The sequence below is a fragment of the Austrofundulus limnaeus genome, unplaced genomic scaffold, assembly GCF_001266775.1.
Source record: "Austrofundulus limnaeus strain Quisiro unplaced genomic scaffold, Austrofundulus_limnaeus-1.0 Scaffold21, whole genome shotgun sequence".
Lineage (NCBI taxonomy): Eukaryota > Metazoa > Chordata > Actinopteri > Cyprinodontiformes > Rivulidae > Austrofundulus > Austrofundulus limnaeus.
The window spans coordinates 1,100,420-1,121,077 of NW_013952423.1; the positions used below are offsets into that span (position 1 = coordinate 1,100,420).

The following is a 20,658-nucleotide window of genomic DNA, read 5'->3' on the forward strand; positions in this document are numbered from 1 at the left end:
TCTAAATTCACAATAACAGTTAATAATAATAAAAAAAAAACTACTGGAACTGGGATGAAAACTGAAATAAAAGAAGCAAATAAAAAAACCTTTAAAGAGTTTTAAAAAAGACCTTGTGCAACTTTTTTGCAAAAAAAAATCTGCAGAAAGTCAGCTTAAAAGGAAAGTAACAATAGTGTCTTATTACCTTTACACAGTTGTGCACAAAACCAAATTGCTAAAAAAGTGAAAACAATTCTTCAGTTGGAATGAATTTTGAAAGAAACCGTGCTTCAAGGTCAATTTTTTTTTTGGTATTTATTAAATTTAAGTTGAAAAGAAGCAACAGTTTTCTTTCAAACAGAAAAAGCTGTAAAATCTTCATGGACCTGTGTGTCTGTAAAACCATGGTGTGTGTGTGTGTGTGTGTGTTTTGGGGGGAGGGGGGGCAATATGAATCCACCTGAGGATTATTTTTTCTCGTTCTGTAGCGTTCACATTGTTTATGGCCATCTAAAAGCTGTGAAGCAGCACTCATTCTTTAGTCTGAAAGCTTTCATTCTTTAATAGTCCAGTTAGCCTGACATTAAAAGCTCTAATCAATCTGTTCAACAAGGGAAGCTGCTGATCAGATTCTCTGACAGAAACTCCAGCCGTCTGAGTCGGGCTGAACATTTATTTTAAGCTCGACTGTGAAGCAAACCTTCATGAGTTATTGTCTGTTTCTCTTCACCTAATTAACTTTGTTCAAATCTGCTCAAAACATCTGATGTTTTCTGTCTTTCTGGGATTTGACCTTTTAAAAAAACAGCTCATTATAAAGAAAAATGCATATTTTTAAACAAAGAAACAAAAAAACAATCATGTACACAGCTCAGATTTCTGTTTTAACTTAAAGTACAATTGTAGCGAGCTGCTTTTTTTCATCGCCTGTTGCCAAACATAGAAGGGTGAAAATGTTTTTGCCTGTGTTAGCAAAATATTTCATGAACCACTGAATGAATTTGATTGAAACCTGCTGAAATTATTACATTTACGATTGACTTTAATGGCTGTAATGTTCTACTGAACTTAAACACAAAACTATATCTAAAATATGATGTTTTTATCTGTTCTGGCAAAGAAAATCCCAAAATATGTTTTAAAGTTGTGAAAGCTTTTTAACTTGATTTTGAGTGAATCTGCTCTGGTTGAAATTAGAAATAATCATTTCTCATTGATATATATAGTATATATGAAGAAAAATACATRCTTGGGTATATTTTTAAACAAATATTAAAAACAAGTCTTTTCAGGCATGTAAAGAAGAATAAAAACCTAAGATTTCTAGAACCAACATGCTCCATCCTGTRCATAATGRCAAAACAAATTGTCTTTACTAAAACTGTAACTTCGCTCCAGTTTAWTTTAGCAATATGAATCTTTGCACATGTAACGTCTACAAGTAGATGTCTGATTTCCAAAGTTTTGTCTTGTTCATTCTATTTTTTTAAAAGGATATCTACTGTATACTGTCTAATGCAAAATGTCTTGAGGTGGGAAAAAAAGTTATTTTTGTTCCAGCTTCACTTTTTCTGAAACAGCAGCTGCTCTGATACTTACATTTCTGATGAAATCGCCCAAGTGTTAGCTTTATTTTAATATTAAGATTAAAACCAAAAATGGAGACACATTTAGCCGACCCTTAATTGATGAGAACCATATGTGGGCACACTCATGGAGAAGGAGCTGAAAAGATGCTGTGACACAAGACCATCAAACAGACCCTAATAAAAACTCCCTGTCATGCTAATAATCTGTTACACAATGTTGACAGGATGAGGGAAATGACATGAGCCATAGTTGACGTGCATAAATGGGCTTGGACCCTGATCATTACTGCTTCACWGTTCAAATTTAAGTAGAGTTACTTAATTACATCACAGCACTTTATTTTGAGCAAAAACATTTAAAAAAAACTTGGGGCTGAAGAGGTTAGGTTAATCATGTTTGTTAGCAAAATATCTCCTGAGTCACTGAACAGAGTTTAGTGAAACACTCATAACTATCAAAAATACAGCTAATAACATTTGGAGTCTAACTAATTCAAGATGGCTGCCTTCCTCTATAGCCAATATAGGGTGTAACTCAGTCAGTTTTTATTGATACTGAAGTGATTTTTTTGTGGTAGTAGCTGAGATTAATTAGTTTTTATTTAATCAGATTTTGTGTTTGACTAAACCATCTATGATTCATTTCTCAACATGAGGATTTTGGTCAAACACTTTTGTATAAAAATGTGGCGTACATTCCTTTAATGAAAGCTARGCCTTTAATGGTGTTTGAATTTGTAATGTGACTCAATTGTTTCTCAGTTTCCTTCCGTCTGTCTGGCGGTGCTCTGTGTMAGGAGTTTCCATATTTAACGATTTAAGCTTTTTTTTTTATTTTATTAAAGAAAAGAGCCAGAGGATGAGTTCACAGATCTGAGGGGGTTCTGGGTGCAAACAGCCTGGAGTCGCTGTCAGTCAGAGCAGAATTTATCAGCACTCTGAAGGGAGATGGAGATGGGTCGGCTTTCATCTTAACCACATGTTGTCACCGTGCGTTCCAGCTGATGGAGTCGGCTCAGGTAGGTGGGCGAACGGGGTTCAGTGAGATGAAAGTGACTGCAGATGAGAGGTGGACGGGCTTTGGAAATTTGTCCTCAGTTCTTGCGTCGTCCAACTAAAGGACGGCTCAGAATGGGGCTTCTCTTATTACAAATGGTGTTGTAAGAATCTGCAACATGTCCGCTCCAGATTTCTGCTTTTGGAACTTAAACAGAAAGAAGAAATGTGCTTTTTTATTTCTTGTCTTAAATTTTTATTGTAAACTGCATCACATGACTGGTTGATGTACACTACTTAGTTTTTTTGTGGGACTAGTTTTCCTTCGTTGAAAGCTACAAAAAAAAACAGTGTGAACATTTTCTGTCTGCCTTTTTTTTTCTTTTAAGCCAAGCACACACAAAAAAACAGCCACTACTATTGCTGATTTTTTTTTTATTACAAGCTTTAAATAAAAGAGTTAAAATAAAAACCTTCATATTTTGTAGGTTGCTGCTTTAGAAAAATTAAATACCAAATTATATTTGTTCATTCCAAAACAAATTGCTGCTCATTTAGTTAATTTTATGACTGTACTTTTAAATATTTCAATAAAATTGACAGGATAAATTGTATAAAGTATAAAAAGAATTGAGCAAAACCATTTTGTATGAAAAGGCCAAACACAAAAAACACACATCAGTCATCACCTTGCAGGCCAGGGTTCTTAAAAAAAAGCTCATCTAAATAATAACTTTCTGAACATTTCATTTAAAAGAAATCCACCCAGTGGTTCATGAGATATTTTACTAACAAACTCAGGTGATCTATAAGCTCTCAGGAAAACACAGAATTGGCTGAGATAAACACATTTTTGTTTTGCTTTTCTTTTGCTCCAATCTTTAGTTAATCTTTTTTACATCCAACAACTATTTTCTGGAGTTTTAGTAAAAATCCATTCAGTGGTTCAGGAAATATTTTGCTAAAAGACAGAATGTCACACACCCATTTACTCGTAAATACCCAAAATTTCAGACAAAATTTAATAACATAATGACATAATTGATAAATAAAAAACACATTCTAGTCCAGGGCTATTCAACTGGCAGCCCCCGGGCCACATGCAGCCAACAAGTGACCAAAGCCCGGCCCGCCAATTGGTTCATTAATCTGTTAACCCCAAACCCCCAGTTTTCTACTTTTAATTACAATAAATTATTTTAGTTTTTCATAAGAATCTTGGCTAAAAGCTGGTAAAAAAAACATTACTATCACAGGGTCACTGCGGATCCTTAAAAAGTCTTTAAAGACATTCATCAATCCAAAAATAAGGCCTTAATTAGCCTTAAAATAGCTTTAATTGATTTTTCAGAAGTCTTAAAAATGTTAACACATTTTACGTAAGATGATTGCAGTCCATTTCAGATATTAAAACAATTGGTGACTTTTATTTTATAATTTACAGAATGCCTCTCGCAGCTAGTTTTGTGTTAAAATGAACATTTGGGTAAACTTGTTGCTAACTTCTTTTTTTTTTACATTTGTGTTGATTGTGAAGTTGGTCTTAAATTTTAATTCAAGAGACGTTTTAAAAAAGTCTGTAGAAGTCTTAAATTGAACTTGACTGATCTGTAAGAACCCTGTATGAACACCTAGGACAGTTAAAACTACAAGCATTTGAAGAAAAAAACTAAGCACAAATAAAATTGGTTTAAGAATTTGGCAAATCAGAGATGTAAGATTAATATTTGTGTAGGAGGTATGATATGTTGTTTTTGTTTTTTTAGATTGTTTTAATATCACTACAGTACTTTCATTATATTGTGTTCTGTATGCTRTATTTATGATTGAAGGCTGCAAAATAAACTAATTCAAAGTCAATAGATCTTTGTAATATTTTATTTATTTACATAATGGATTTAATGGCTGGATGTTCGGCCCCTGAGCTTTTGGCCTTCTGTAACTGTGGCCCCTGGAGCCCAGTTCTTGTCTCGTTCCTTAAGGTTTGGCTCTAACCTACTTATACTTAAACTAATACAGTAGCTTGTTTTGTTTTCAGTTACTCTGRCATAAATGTCTGATTATTTGCTGACTTTGTTTAAATCTGTTTCAACAGTTTACCTTCCTGATGCCTGTTTGTYTTCGCTCCTCGTCGATGTTCCATTTATTATTAAACAGTATTTTGATCATCTGTTAGATCATCACGCTGTAGGGAAAAAAAAATGCCACACTTGTATTTATTAGTTTTTGTTTTGTTTGTTTGTTTGTTTTCCTTCAGCTCTGAAAGACGCTCGATTTCAGCTGGTGAACTTCTCAGAGAACGAGCTGCGGGTGTCGCTGTCTAATGTCTCGCTGTCAGACGAGGGTCGATATGTTTGCCAGCTCTACACAGACCCCCCACAGGAAGCCTACGCTGACATCACAGTGCTAAGTACGACTTCAAAGCACACACACGCACACACACACAAAGGTGGGAGGAAGATAAAGCCTCTTAATCAATTTTGACGATGGGAGACGACGTATTTTCAGTTAGTTTTTTAACTCAGTGGTGAAGATAAATCTTAAAACCTGTCTCAGTAGGATCTAACAGGTGTGAGTGCAATAATTGTTTTTTGGTTATCATCTTTAAATTATTCAATATGCTAAAACCAGGACRTAAGGATGTTTGTTTTTTTAGTTGGGGAAGATTTAAATCGTGTATTTTGTGTACGAAGGATCTAAAATGAACTAAATCATTTTAAAAAATTCAAATAAATGTGAGACATATCTGCAACTATTCTAATGACCCTGATATTTATTTTCCTGCATGTTTACAAAAAACTTTATAGGACTTGACTTTTGTTCGAGATCAAGCTGCAGATTCTGCAAGCGTTCATCCAAACTGACACAGATCAGCTGTTTGCAGCCGTACAGGAGGACTGGAAGCAATTCGGTCTGTCAGAGGTGCGCTCGYACAGCAGGGGAAACGTTCCGCAGACCCGTCTCTGAGCGTAGCTGCAACATGCAAAGCAGCGTACGTGTCATCAGAGATGAGGCAGAGAGATTATCTGCTGCTTTCACACAAAGTGCCAGTTTGGTTGAAAGAGGTGAGGTGGGTGGAAGAATAAACATCTCTGCAACAAAATGAAACCAACAGGAAGGTCGAAAACACCGGGAACACTGGGATGCCAGGCATCGTTAAAGGAAACACATGATGCTTTTAAGGTGGAACTGCAACGCTGTGGTCTGAATTCCTCCTTATTGTAACTCCACAAGCCCTGCCCCTTTTCTCAGCTGTGTTTCAGTTCAACTCGTTTTTGAGGCTGTCTCTTTAAATCCAAATGAGGCTCTTCGCGCCCCAACCCCCTCCATCTTCTAGAGCGACCCATTCCGGTTTGATAGAGGGGTTACGACTATATAGCTGCACAGAAACAAWTTTTTTTTACAAACAAATKAAAAGACGTCAACAAGCRAAAACTTGTCCATCCAGCCTCACATGTCAGACTCTGGACCAGGCCAGAGTCTGGATCAGAGCCAGAGGAGAATGAAGACCACCAGATTGTATATAAGTCCAGACCGTATTTAGAAGTTCCATCGCAAATAATTTGACATAATAGTTCAAAGAAATGTCATAGAGAATACAAACAAGTACACTTCAAAAATGCATATAATGACTAAAAAAAGTGGATTTGGATATTTGATTAACAGTCTTTGTTGTTTTTAAAACCACTGTGTCAGATGACTTCCTCCTGTTCTTACCTTTAGCATGACATCCTTACATAAAATAAATGTCAAAAGGCTTTTAAGGAGTTCCAAGGCAACTGTTAAGGGGTTAAATGATGTCTATTATTGTCACAAATAAAAAATTTCCATCCTTGAACTTCATTTCAAACATATTCATGATCAGAACCATCATGGACCACCCAATGTTATCAATGCTCCTGTTCCACCCTGTGAAGACCATCCACAATTTATGGTAAAATGATCTGAGCTTATATGGCACTTTGTCAAGCCCCATGGGGACCCCCAAACCACTTTACACTAACAGACATTCACTCACTGATGATGGTAAGCTACATTGTAGCCACAGCTGCCCTGGGGCACACTGAGGGAGGCGGGGCTGCCATGCACCAGCACCACCGGATCCTCTGACCAACATCAGTAGGCATGGCCGGTGAAGTGTCTTGCCCAAAGACACAACGAATGAGACAGCTGGAATGGGGGATCTAACTGACAACACTCCGGTTACAGGACGACTCCCCSTAACCACTCCACCACAGCCGCCCTGTTTAAATGGTCCTAACATGGCAGGAAATCTTTTTAAATTTTTTTTTTTTTTTTAATCTGAGACATTTAAGTCCCGGTGTGTTAGCTAAAGTTCAGGATCATGACTGCTCGGTGTGCTTCGTCCTCAGTGTCATCGCACAATCCAGTCAGCTTTTCCTCTCTGCTGACATTTTGAGGGACTCAGAAGGTCGGCTCTCATCAAAAGTTTGTGCCAAAGATCTCATTAAAAAAAACAGTTTTATTAGCTGACTGAACGTATCTACAGTTTGTTGTTACTGAACCCGATGAAACATCACCTTCACAGTCTGCGGCTGTGTGTTTTTGAGAATGTCGTTCGAATTCCTGTCTTTAAATTCTTTGTAAAGCAGGTTGTGTTGTGTGTTTGTGTGTTTTTGTGCAGCGCTGTGGGTGCAAAAGTTTCCTCACGACGCTTTGTGTCTTGTGACAGTTCCTCCAGGAAACCCGATCATCGAAGCCAAAGATGAGGTGCTAAGTGAGGGCAACGAGACAGAGATGACCTGCACGGCCATGAGCAGTAAGCCCGCTGCCACCATCAGATGGATGAAGGGAGATAAAGAGCTCACAGGTGGGCCGCCTCAAACACAAACACACAACTGTTATAACAAGCAGCTGATGGAAAACCTTTACACTGATTCTGTGGACTAMACAGAAATGTCAAGTTTTATTTTTGAATCATTCTAAAATGGAGCATTTCTGTCTTTATGACATAAAAATAATTACCTACCTGGAAACAAAAGACTTGTTTTATTTTTATCCCTTCCTGGGTGAAGTCACAAGCAACAGGGTTGTGGTGTTTCTGCAWCTTGTTTATGCAGTAAACTAGAAACGGTTCTGTTTTTCCACACTGACTGCTGAAACCTCTTTACATAACGAGCAACATTCACACAACACTTTTTTTCCCTCCTCTCTCTACTCAGAGTGCAAACACAACACACACAGATTGGAAGCAACGCGAGCTGCAGGATTTTAACTCTGACATCCGAGTGGGGCTGAACTCTAATTTCTGCTCGCACTTGTTCGTTTATATGAAGCCTCCATGCCATACATTTAAATAAACGTATTTACTGTCGGTGCTGCCAGTCGTTACGCTGAGCTTAAAGTCTGCTCCGTTAAAGCTTTGTGGATCTGCGGAGGTGGCCAGAGCTGGTTTGGCAGCCCGACAGCTCGCTTTGCCTTCATCAAAGGTAGCTGAGCGTTAGAAGTCGATGCAGAGCTCAGGGGTTGAACAGGCCTCCCGCCAGGCAACTCTACCTCAGAGCCCAGATTGGAGCTTTGTAAAGACTTTCAAACAAAGGTCCCAATCAGAACCTGTGTTGAAGGCAGCGTCTCTACAATGCAGCACTTTAAGCCTCCACTGATCAGCTCCAATCTGAGAATAATACAATGTGTGAAAGTCGAGGATTGGCTGGCAGAAAGGATGCAGATCAGATCATGTTTCTGCTGACGAGTGGATGCTGGAAAGCACAAAAAAGCATCACCTTGCAATGAAAGTAGCAACAAATTATATTTAAATGAGAAAATTTGGTCAGTATTTATAATGACAGATGCAAAAAATCAAGCTAATCAGATTGGGATAATCAGTTTGCTAAATCTAACATAGAAAATAGATGCAACAAAAAGTTAGTTATCAATAGTTAGGAAGAAAAAGGCAAAAGATGCTTATTTTGTCAAAAATGTTCTGATTTCCAGCTAGAAGRAAGTGGAAGAGCTGCAGCTCCTGCTGCGGAAAAAAACATAACTCTCTGTAAATAACTATATTGTAAACAAATTTTAATATTTATGTAAACCATAATAATGTTTTTGAGGCTGGATTATTTTAGGACAACAGCAGTTCACTTTAACTCCACTCAGATGAGCCATTAGCTCATCTTTTGGGTCTGATTTAATCTCCACTTTTTAAAAAACAACTGAATCATTCAAGGAGCTATCTAAAGCAGGTGAGATATTAATAGTTCATACCCTGCCCACAGAACCCCACTTCAAAAGATCTGAAGTGTCTCTTTAAGAAATAAATTAACTTTTTTAAAAAAAACATTAGGCTTTAATGAGTGTTAGATAAGGTTTTAGCTCAAGTTTGAATTCAACATAAAGATTTTTTTGTTTATTTTTTGTATTTTTTGTGTGTTTTTTGCATCCTGGTTTTCATCCTCATTTCAAAGAGCCTGTTTCAGTTTCTGTAGCTTTGAATCCAACTTGGCTGCGTCTGCTTTGCCCCATCACCGGAACAGTTTAGGAAGAAAAGGGAAAAAAAAAACAGTTGGAACATCACTGCGAATCCAGCTGACTGCAGCATGACTAACAGAAAAAAATGATGAGACACAGAGTAACCTGTGAGTCATCATTTCATCTGCAGATGTAGCTGAAATTCCACCACAAACTTTGTCTTTCGCTCTCATCAGACGCCGATAAGTTTATGAAATCAGAACCTTTACAGCTGAAGGAAACGGTATGTCAGTGATGGCTGGAAAAAGGGGGTTTTGTTGGGAATTTGGCTTTTTTAAAAACACAAACCTGAGGTTATAAGCTGCAACTGTGCTGACACAAAACGAGGGTTTTTTTTCCCCCATTTTTGATTTGGAGATTAGCATCAGAAAGCAGCTCCTCACATGTGTTTGTGGGGTGTTTGATAGGGATTTCTTGTAGCTGACACATTAGAATTAGTGCGAGCAGAGGCGGCTCTTGTAAGAAAATAATAATAGACTTCAAGGCAGCTGCACTTTCGAGAGGGTGGATTTATGCCTGCCAGGAGCACCGCTTCTCCAGCTTTACAAACCTGAACAGCTTTCGGATTCTCTGTGTCTGATCAGAAACAGTGAAACACCAAATGTGAGAAGGACAAGCAGTTATATTCAAACATCCAGGAGAAACAGCATTTCAAAGGAAGTCCTCTCTTTTAGTGTATGTAAACATAACTGCTGGTAATGTTTCACATTTCTTGCTTTTAATGATGTTGGTGAAACTAATAAGTGCTGTAGCTGTCACCTTAATGCAGATATCTCATTTAAGCAGGATCATTCTGCTGTTTGGCTTTTCTAATGGAACTGTTGTGTTTTTATATGTTGTCCTGTGTAATTGTTTTATTTGTCCTGCTTTACTCGTTGTTCACAATGATAATGTTTGGACGAAATATGTTTCATGAACTTCAGCTATAATCAGTTTTTTTTTTCATTATATATGACAAAATGCTAATAAAGAAGCAGGACAAATCTATTTGGTGAATGCTAAGAATGTAGCATCATGACTGTCTTCACTCAGAAAAAGGCTTTTTAAATGTACCTTTATCCAGCCGTTGGTCAGGTCAGTCATAAAGTGTGTTGTGAGGTTGTCATTCAGTGTAAACAGAGTCAGAGTGTCGACACGGGAGAGTTTAGGAAAATGACAAATATGCAGAAACAGTATGACTCGGCTCTAAACATCCTGAGAGTTCTTCTTAATTATCCTAAAGGATAAACTCTCAAATACAAGAAAATGTTTGTAACTATTTAGCTCGCAACTATAAATCCAGCTATTCCTCCTAATAAACACCAACCCATTATCCCCCCCCCCACACTGCTCTTATCCTGTTTGTTCAGTGATTTATGCCCTGACACCGATATCTCCACTTTCCAAGCTAACAATACAGTGAAAGTCATATAAAAAGAGAAATCATTCCAGCACAGGGCATTTCTTCCTGTTCTTGTAAAGCTAACAGAAAAATAAGGCAGTTGGCAGCAGGGCCCTTTTTATTGACTGACAGGGAGCAGAAGAGCCATTAGACTCGAGTGCTGAGAGAYAACCACAGGGTGATTTCAATTAACCCGCCCTGCCCCAGCAGGAAGTCCAGACAAATGGCTAAAACCGGACTTGGAGTAAAGTATATGATGGTGTTGGAGAGACAGAGTGTATATTTCTTACAACAGGACCCCCACCCCATTCTGTCCCATGAAAATCCTGCATACTAATTAACTTCAGTGACATGAAATGTGGAGGCGCAGGAAAAAGGAGGACTAACAGAGCTCATATCTGGATCTTCTCAGCTCTCAAAATGCAATTTTAGCTTTTATTTGACCATCAGCTGTCGTCGCTGACATTTATCTCAAATGGCACAGCTTCAGAGTCAGGCTCCATGAATATTTTTAGTCGTTGGCAAACTGAGATGTTCTCAAATGGAAAGCTAATGCTAATTCATTAGAACTAACTTTTTTTTGTTTGTTTATCATCATTTTTTATCTTCCTAGACAATCAGATGCAAATAAAACAGACACTACCCTGGAGTAAGTACTGTACAGTGATATATTTTTTAAATATTTTCATTTTAGAGCGCTCTTTTGAATGATGTATTAGCTCCTCTGCTTTGCAGTACACGTCCTGTGGGTGGAGTTGCTTTTTCAAACCCCACTGTCAATCTGACCAATCACATCTTGGGCCAACTCCTCCCACAAAGTAAAAAACTCCTATTTAGTCACTGCAGAGAACCCCTTCTCAGTCCATAAACACTAGAAGTCCCAGAGAAGGGTCATTTAATATTTCTACCTTTGGAACCCAGAGAGGGATCGATTGAGCTCAAGGATTTTAGCTCACATTCTAAATCAGCTGTGAACGCGTGCTTTTGTTTTGAAAATAAGTAATATGAAGGCTATTTGTTGCCTTTTGTTGTTCATTTGGCTGCAGCTAATCCAGACACACCCACCACGCCYGATAATATTCTCACTCTGTTTCTCAAGGGCTCCTGTTCACAAGATTTTGCTCTGAAGATGTGGTGTGTTGCAAAGAACACAACTGGATGCCACTGTATTTTCAGAGCTACAGTAAAAAAAAGTTGTAAATATAGTATCTTACAAGCATCTTTCTTTCTTGTAAAAACAAAATGTATATATTGCTTGTGTAAGCTGTTTTTGTAAATATTGTAAATAAAACTTGCTGCTAATTCCTGTTTATGTATCTTGGTTCCCTCAGCCATGTCTGCAGAGTTTGGGCCAAGGGGGGATATGTAGGTGCAGAGTTTTGGGAAAGAGTGGGGATATGTAGGTGCAGAGTTTTGGGAAAGAGTGGGGATATGTAGGTGCAGAGTTTTNGGGGATATGTAGGTGCAGAGTTTTGGGAAAGAGTGGGGATATGTAGGTGCAGAGTTTTGGGAAAGAGTGGGGATATGTAGGTGCAGAGTTTTGGGCTGCAGACATGGCTGAGGGAATCAAGATACATAAACAGGAATTAGCAGCAAGTTTTATTTACAATATTTACAAAGTAGCTGTGGCTACAGTGAAGTTTACCATCATCAGTGTGTGAATGTGAGTGTGAATGGGTGAATGCATGTTAGTGTAAAGCTCTTTGGGGTCCGGAGGGACTTGAAAAGCGCTCTATAAGTTCAGTACCATTTACCATTTATCTTCATCTGTAGAAAGTTCTAAGTTCAAATCAGTGTCTGAATCATCTATTTCATCAAAAGCTAGTTCCTCTCCTCCATCGGACTCGCAGTCATCCATAGCAGTTAGTAATTCCAAAACTTGCAAAGCAGTGTAGGTCTTCYTTGGTGCCATTGTKTTTTTCTTTGCTCCAAACACGATCGAAGGGTAAAAAATAATGATCCACTCCTGTCAGTGTTTCTGCGTTTAGGACTACAGCTATTCAAGTAGCTGTAAATTACTTTCTGCCACATGCGTAAATGTGTTTCACAGGTGTAAATGTGGTATTTGTAAATTTTCTAAACTGTCCCACAAAATAACTTTTGTGCTCCTAGTCAGTTCTGACTGATTTGATATTTTCATTGAAAACAAAAAGACAAAACCTTACTAAACACATATTACTTGAATCAGATACTATATTTACATTTTTTTACCGTAGCTCTGAAAATACAGTGGCATCCACTTATGTTCTTTGCAACACACCATATCTTCAGAGCAAAAACTTTTAAGCAGGAACACTTGAGAAACAGAGTGAGAATATCATCGGGCGGCAAAACCGTACCCCTACATATCCCCCCTTTGGCCCAAAACTGTACCCCTACATATCCCCCCTTTGGCCCAAAACTGTACCCCTACATATCCCACCTTTGGCCCAAAACTGTGCCCCTACATATCCCCCCTTTGACTCAAAACTCTGTGCCTACGTTGATGACGACGACGACATCATCGTGTCGACAACGATGTCTATACATTTTGTTTTTACAACAAAGAAAGATGTTTGTATGTCTCATATTGCTAAGCAGAAGGGGGGTTTGTCCCCTGCTGATTCCTAAGGCAATAGCCACATTTACAAATGAAAGGATGCTAATTGGAGCCATCAGAATCGTCCGTTTGGACTAAGGGTCTTTTGACCCTTTCAGGACTTCGGGGGGTGGTCAAAATTCCTGGGACTTCTAGTGTAAAACTGTTATTCAGAACACAATTTTATCATCAAAAGAAAATTTTAAAAGGTGCATTTCTTACAGGAAGTCAAACTACAGCCACCAATCGTGCAAAAATTTTAAACTAAGCTTTTTATTCCGGATGGCTAACCAGTGGCAAACACAAAAATGGGTGTAGCTCAGAAATTTTTTTAGATATTGAGCTTGCATGCCACTGTTCAATTTAAAGCAGCTAATTTTTTTTACGAAGCCTATCAAAAACAAAGGACAAGAGAATTACTTTAGATGAGGAGTGCAATAGACAATCAACATTGACATTTTGTAGAGATTAGCCTAATTTGATGTACAGTGTGCTGTTTGATGCCTTTAGCACACAGGAGCCTGTACATGGCACCACGTGGACAGAAGCTGCTGTGATTACTTCAGTGGGTTGTTTGTGCATCTGCTCTGCTGCATCACGACGCTGCACTGTGCATCACCCCGCTCTGCTCCTCCTCTTTTTATTTCCACAGAGGTCCGTGGGCACGGGGGTTTGTCAAACCMTGTTTGGTTCACTCCGCAGCTCCATTGTCTCTGCTTGAGCCGATTAATATTTGACGCTGCGCAGTTTGAGAACTCAGATGTCCATCTTTTGAAATTACTTTGCCTTCCCTGAGATGTGAGCACCAGTCAGGTTCGGTGCCACGCTGTGCACAGGAGGGTTCTTTTATTTTATCTCTGCATTGCACAAATGGATGTTGAGTTAGCAGCTGCTTGCCTGATAATAAATTATCCTGTGTAGGAGGGGGGAAAGTGACAGCCGGTCAACCGCTAAAGAACTTCCACCAGCTCACAGCTGTGTTGTAACTTTGTTGGCCTCATGTAGGAGTCGGTCTGCAGAAATACTTATTAGATCAAAACTGGAATAAAAAGGAATCGTTAAAAAGCAAAGATGATTTCTCCTTTTTTTAGCTGAAGACAGATGAAAAGAAAGGACAGGCAGGAAATAAGGTGGCAGCTCATTCATCTTCTCAATAACCTTACAGTTTATGCTAATTACAGCTTATTATTAGATACCTCTGTACTCGGTTCAAACCTGTAGATGATCTCTTGTAGGTAGTGTTTTGAAGCTTACTGCAGTTTTGTGCAGCTTGAGACATTTAGATTTGAACAGACACTTTTAGCTTCTCTTTTCTGATCTTTGCATGCATGCATCTGAAGCCCCTGGTGGTTTTTATTTATGACAACCCATTCCTTTACACTGTTTGCTTTCCTGGCATGCTAAAAGACAGCCGTCACCATGGCAATGGCATCGCCCCGATGGCTGAGCTGCAGCAGAGGGGTGGATAGAAAGTTCTTCTCCTGATCCGGCGTCTTCTTTTTTTTATTTTTATTTTTTGCAAACTCATTCACCTTCTTTTTTCCCCAACTGTTTTCCTAATACAACACAAACACACTTGTGCAAAGCACTCAGAGAAAGTAGGACAAAGGGATAAAAGTAATCAATCCTGCTTTGTGACTGTGATGTTCACAGGCCCTGTCTGCACGTAGCCTCCTTACTTTCAGGGAACACGGTGTCAGTGTGAAATTACAGACCAGCCACTCAGAGACGGAGTTCGCTTTGAAAGTATATGATCAGGAAATGTTGAGCAAAATATAGCCTCACGATAAATCTGATGTCACAAAGCCTAATAATGAGTGATTTACCATTATAGCCAAGGACAGCTAGCTATTTTTAGCTAATTCATCACATCTGACCTTTATCAAGGACACTCTAATCACTTCCGCCATAAATAAAAAGATATGATAGATGACATTATAGATGTGGGGATCTGAAGTGACAGCAGGAAGAAAGGATATGAGAAGCTGGAGAAATATGAAGAGCAGAAGAGAAAGTCGAGTGGTTTTGTAAAGGCGAAGCCACGGTGGTCATCGGAGCACTCAGGGATGTGACCCCCATGCCGGGAGAGAGACTTCAGCAGATTCCAAGGAAAAAACAGAAGAGATCTTTGTCAAAAAGAGCACCTATTAGAAGCTGAGACACTGAGAAAACCTCAAACTCCTGAGCTTGACGGGCTGTCGCCCACATGGCAGGTTAAAGTTTCATATATATATATATATATATATATATATATGTTTTACTTTGAATACCTTTATCAGCAGTAGACACAGACTGAGCCTCCACGCTGTGTCTTACTGCTGAATCTCTGTTTACGTTTTGGTCCGACCTTCATTAAGTCTGCTGATGAAGCAGAAAATGAGTTCTTTGATAACTGGTTTTCTTAACTCTGAAATGAGGTTAGGATTGGTGGGACGGGCTGCTTTTATTTATTTATTTATTTATTTATTTATTTATTTTTCTTTAAAGAAAAGAAGGTCCTGAGGCTTCACTTACGAAACAGTGTGCAGGATCCATTCTTTTTCAAGGAGCGCAATTCAAAGCTAAAATTATGTACTCTAAAAATAATGTTATAGAGACAGACACGGCAAGAAAGAGACGACTCAGAGAGACGATGTCTGCATCAGTTAAAGCCCACCTTTGAAAATAAAATGTCAGATCAGCACATGGACATCCATGCATAACTGATATAAACATTTTAATAAAATATTCTAATTTTCTCCATTTTTTTAGATGTTCTCTGAACTTTTACGTCACAATATTTGTGACAGAACTTCTAAATAAGGTCTGAACATATCAGCTGGTCTACATTCTCTAGTTCTGGGTCAGACTCCAACATGTAAGGCTGGATGGACAAGTCTTCCTTTGTTCACATATTTTAATCGATTTGCAAGTAAAAGGTTTCTGCCCAGCCAGTTACACTTTATATTGACCCCAACTGAAGGATTTAAATTTGAAAAAGAAAAATTTAATTTGTTTGGTTTACTTTAGTCGTCCAAATCAGTTGTTAAAACAACAAAGTTTTACTTTCAATCATTTTGTGTTCATTTGTTTTTACAGGAAAGCCTAAAGTTGAGCTGACCTACGACAAGATGTACACAGTAACCAGTCGGGTGGCGTTCGCCGTCAGTAAGGAGGACGACGGCGTGCCAGTGATTTGCATCGTGGACCATCCTGCAGTCAAGGATTTTCGAGCGCGCAGATTCCTGGAGGTGCAGTGTAAGTACCTACGCTTTACACAAGTTGTAATTATATAACTTCCCTGCCTTCACTGATCTGTTAAAGTGACATTATTATGTCACTTGGACATAAATCACTTTTATTTGCTGCGTGTGGAAGATTTGACAGCAGTTTCTTTGCCACAGTGTGTTTTATTGACAATATTTTCTTTGCACTTTATGATTGTGTAATCGTAGATGGAGGCAGTAAAAAAATCACGTAAGCCTGTTGAAAAAAACACTCGATTGCTTTGTATCCATAATGTTTTTATTCCACTAAGTGTACGGTAAGTGTTGTAAGTTTTAGGATAATGCGTGTTTCCACTTCACCTTGGTGCACTTCCTGCATTACCACCTCTTTTCTGTCCACTTTATATGTTTTAAAGTGGAAAATTGTGGCTGTGGCTTAATACAATTGAAATGTTGGAGTTTTCTCAACAGCTCAGGCATTGTGGAGAACAAAAGCTAAGATGTTGCTGCTATTATTAAAAGAGAAAACAGTGGTTTATGTAAATGGGGATGTTATGGTGATATGTGGTTGATATGCATTCACTCAATCCTGTAAACTAAAATGGTTTCATTGTATCAAAACATCTGAGTCGACTCCACATCTGGGGAAACTTTCATTGCAACATTTCATCGGACTTGTTCTCACTGCAAGACGCTTAAAGAAAGTTACTGTCTCCATAAAACCACAGAAAGAAAGTGGCCAAATCAAAGGTTGGTACATGCTGAGGAACGAGAAAGAAGAAAAAAGGAAAACACTGGTGATCTTGGTAACATAAAAAGGGACTAGAGGTGTACAAAGCGCAACACACAGTAAAGAAAAATGACTTCACAGCATCCAGCCGAGGAAAGAACTCTCTGCAGGAGGTCAGGATTTCATAACCCAAACTTACCATGAAGAGAAAAAGAAAACCTATACAGAGAATTCAACGTTTCATAAGTCTCCAAGGCCAGATCAGACTCCAAAAACCATAAAAAAACTGATCTGTTTGGTTTAATTTACGACAGATCAAGCCAAGTTTTACTCGTGCCAGAATGACAGAAATAAAAATAATATGGAGACACTTTGGAACGGCTCATAATCCAGAACATACATCATCTCTGAAACATGTGATGGCACGGTCACACATGAGTGCTAATGGCACCGGGTCACTCCTTTTTATTGATGATGTGACAGAAGACAAAAGCAAATGAAGAAGAACACAGGCATTACCCTGGCAACGCCGCAACACTACATTAACTTTCCTTGTTTCTACTAATTGGAATCTCAGACTTCTGTAATGTGCAGTTTTTGATTCTTTTTTATTTTCTTGATGCAAAATTCTAACCTTTATTATTTTAATGTCTCTGTAACCTTATGTTTTTTTGCCCTCTGGCATGTCCTATCATTCTGTTTAAAAATGAAATTTGCTCTGTAGCTATCTGACCTTTCCCTGTGAACGCATGAGGAAGAGATCAGTGCATCTACAGAGGCAGAATGGCATTTTGCTGGCGTCTGATAACAGGGAGCTAGCTCACACAGACCACCTACTCAGAGCCTCGCGACGCTTCAAGCAGGGGCTCCTGCTGCCATGCTCTCTGCACACTGTAATGTGCAACAAACAAGCACAGCCAGTTCTGGACTCTCTTTGAACTAAATAACAGCCTAAATATGCTGTAGAAAGTTTTTGGTTTGTTTTGAACCTTTCTCTTGCTTTAAATGTTTCTGTAATGATCTGTGCGACGTGCACTGCGGCTCGAATAAAAACGCATAAAAACAGATGATCAAAAGCAAATTAGAAAACCGTCTTCACCGCTTTGAAAACACAGGCGCAACATTCAGGATAATGGACTTATTGTGTGATGCAGTCATGACTTGTTAAAACGGGGTTGTTGTTTGTTGCACGCTTTGTTTAAGGAACATAAAACGCTTGTCTTTGTTTTGGTTTTGTCACCATATTATTGGTCCCAGAGGTTAACCTGATTAGAATGGGTTTACCTCTGCAGAACCAGAGTAAWTGAAACAACCACACTTTAGTGTTATGCTTACCATGTGTTCAAAGAAAAAGTTCAGAGAGAGGGTTGTTCGGAGTATTTACGAGCCAGCAGTGTCTTAACTGCAGCAGAACATGGTCATAATCAGATCAGGAATCGGGAGGAAATTTTAGCTCTGCAAATCAAACTCAAAAAACCTACATTCGCTGCTTTAACATCGGCTATCACTTTTGCATGGATATTTGTTTACATTGTCATTATTTTCTCAACAAAACAGTAGCTGTTTCCCCATCCAATTTTAATGCGAGTTTTGAGCGAACTTTTAAAACGTAGCAAAAAAAAAGAAATGCGTATCAAACAAGTTTCCATCTTCTGGCCTGGAGCGAATCAACCAGGAAAGTGTAGTTATGTCAGACGTTGACGTTATGCATGGTTGTAGTAAACAGGAAGTAAAGTCACAAACTCCCAGGGATACACTTCTGCATTTGGAGAGAGGTTAGCAGGAACGTGTTGCTACTATCAAGAAAGTTGTAATTATTCTGTCATGTCAGCTGGTATTGGTGATGTTACATGCTGTCTGGAGACATAAAAAAAAGAAATGTAATTCTCTTCACGTTATGGGAAAATATAAGAAGACACCGACAGCGGGAGGAGGTTACAGTTATTGGATAGCAGGAACAACTGATCGAGGCAAATGTTTGTTTCGTCAGAACTTGTTCAGTATTTCCGTCTCCCCTTTTGCGCATTAACTCTTTTTCGGAAAATCCAAAAACCACCTCAAATGAAAATGAGGATGTTTTTGCGAATTTTGCTATTTTCATCTACCTTTTTCTGATGCGAAACTTCGAAATGCGCATGACAACAACGCAGACGAAAACACGGCTAGAGTTTGTGTTGCTACCGCTAATAGTGGTGTTTCAACAGGCTGAGAGTCACAGGAAAATTGAAAGGGAGATTTTTAGATCAAACTCTTAATGTTAGAAATTAAAAAAGATTGCTAGAGCATCTCTTTTTTCTGATGTGTTTTTGTTTGTGTGTGAGTGAGTGTGTGTGTGTGTGTGTGTGTGTTGGCAAACTGTGAGATTAAGTGCATTGAGTGGTACAAACGTGCCAAAAAAAGGCTATTGTCAGGGAACAGTGCAATCAAATAAAGCTCTAATGGTTATGTGTATAAGCAAAGCAAGCTGCTGGATTTGCTGCCTGGTTGATTTTCCTTTAAGGTCATCTGGCTGCGGGGAGATGGATAGTGCCATCTTGAGTGCTTATGAGGTGAGGCGCACAATAATGCAAATAATTCAGTTAGCATAATGATAACGGCCTTCTTGCATACAGTAGACAGTATTTCACTGAAGTGGCAGTATGCGGATCTGGCAGTGAGGCGTGTTTTCTCATCACACACAGACACCAAAGGTTCACCATAACTACTAGAGGCTATCAAAACATCCCAGAGATGCCTGGCGTCCTTCATGTTTATAGCTCTGAGATGACAAGGTCAGATGACACAGTGAGAGCAGGGAAAAGTTGCAGGATGCCACGTTAGTGCCTAAAGTGGAAGTAAAGCCAAAGGGCTGCTATCTGAAGCCAGGCGTGCCCACTGAGCAGAAGACCTGGCCGGTTGCCCATCTGCTGTCCATCACCAGAACTGAAAGCCAGCCCCTGACAGGGTGTGATTTAGACAGATGGACGCCCAGACACGTGTTGTTTATAGCCAAGAAGGTCGGACRGCCGTGTGGAACTTTACTGCCGGCTCTGAAATCATAACTCAGGCTTGATCCCTCGGTCTACAGGCTGATTAAAAATGCAACCGTCCAAATAGTACATTTAGGTGATAAAAGTGGGAAAAGAAGAAAAATAATTTACATTGCAACAAGAGAACTATAATTACACTGTTCTGCAGTGATTCTCATTAGAGATGAGTCTTCTCTGGAGATCATTTTAGTGCCGTGTTCAGATTTTAGAACAAAACAGGTTGACTTCCAACAGTTTTTATCTTCAAGTCACTGAAGATTAAAAGAAGTGGAGGTTTGATTGATTCCTGGATTGACTTAAAATGGCAGAAATTGATTATTTTTAGTGCTGGGCACATTAACGCGTTAAAATCGCAGCAGGCGCTTAACAGCGATAACTCTTTTAACGTGCATTAACATCTTATTTTTTTACATTTCTCCGTCTGATCTCTGTTTACTAGGCAGCTAACGCGCACACAGACGCACACAAACCCAGTGGTTACAGTGGGGAGGTAGGATCTTGATCACTATTGGCTTTAGATGATGTGTACATATAATGATATATTTGTGTTAATGTAATATTGTGTAATATTGGTAAATATCGGCTATCGGCCATAACGCCAATGATATCAATATCAACAATTTTTTTCGTCCCTAAACATTACAATAATGCAAAAGTGGGTTAAGTATGTATATATAT

At 38.8% G+C, this 20,658-nt stretch overlaps 1 protein-coding gene across 8 annotated transcripts in view; it reads left to right on the forward strand.

Moving 5' to 3' along the window:
* cadm1a (cell adhesion molecule 1a) overlaps positions 1-20,658 on the forward strand; it is a 394,751-nt gene that overhangs the window by 313,333 nt on the left and 60,760 nt on the right. For all 8 annotated transcript variants that reach the window (XM_014003965.1, XM_014003966.1, XM_014003959.1 and 5 more), the window contains 3 exons: positions 4,825-4,977; positions 7,261-7,398; positions 16,094-16,252. In XM_014003965.1, coding sequence (XP_013859419.1) covers positions 4,825-4,977; positions 7,261-7,398; positions 16,094-16,252 — 450 coding nt within the window. The remainder of the gene's footprint in view (positions 1-4,824; positions 4,978-7,260; positions 7,399-16,093; positions 16,253-20,658) is intronic.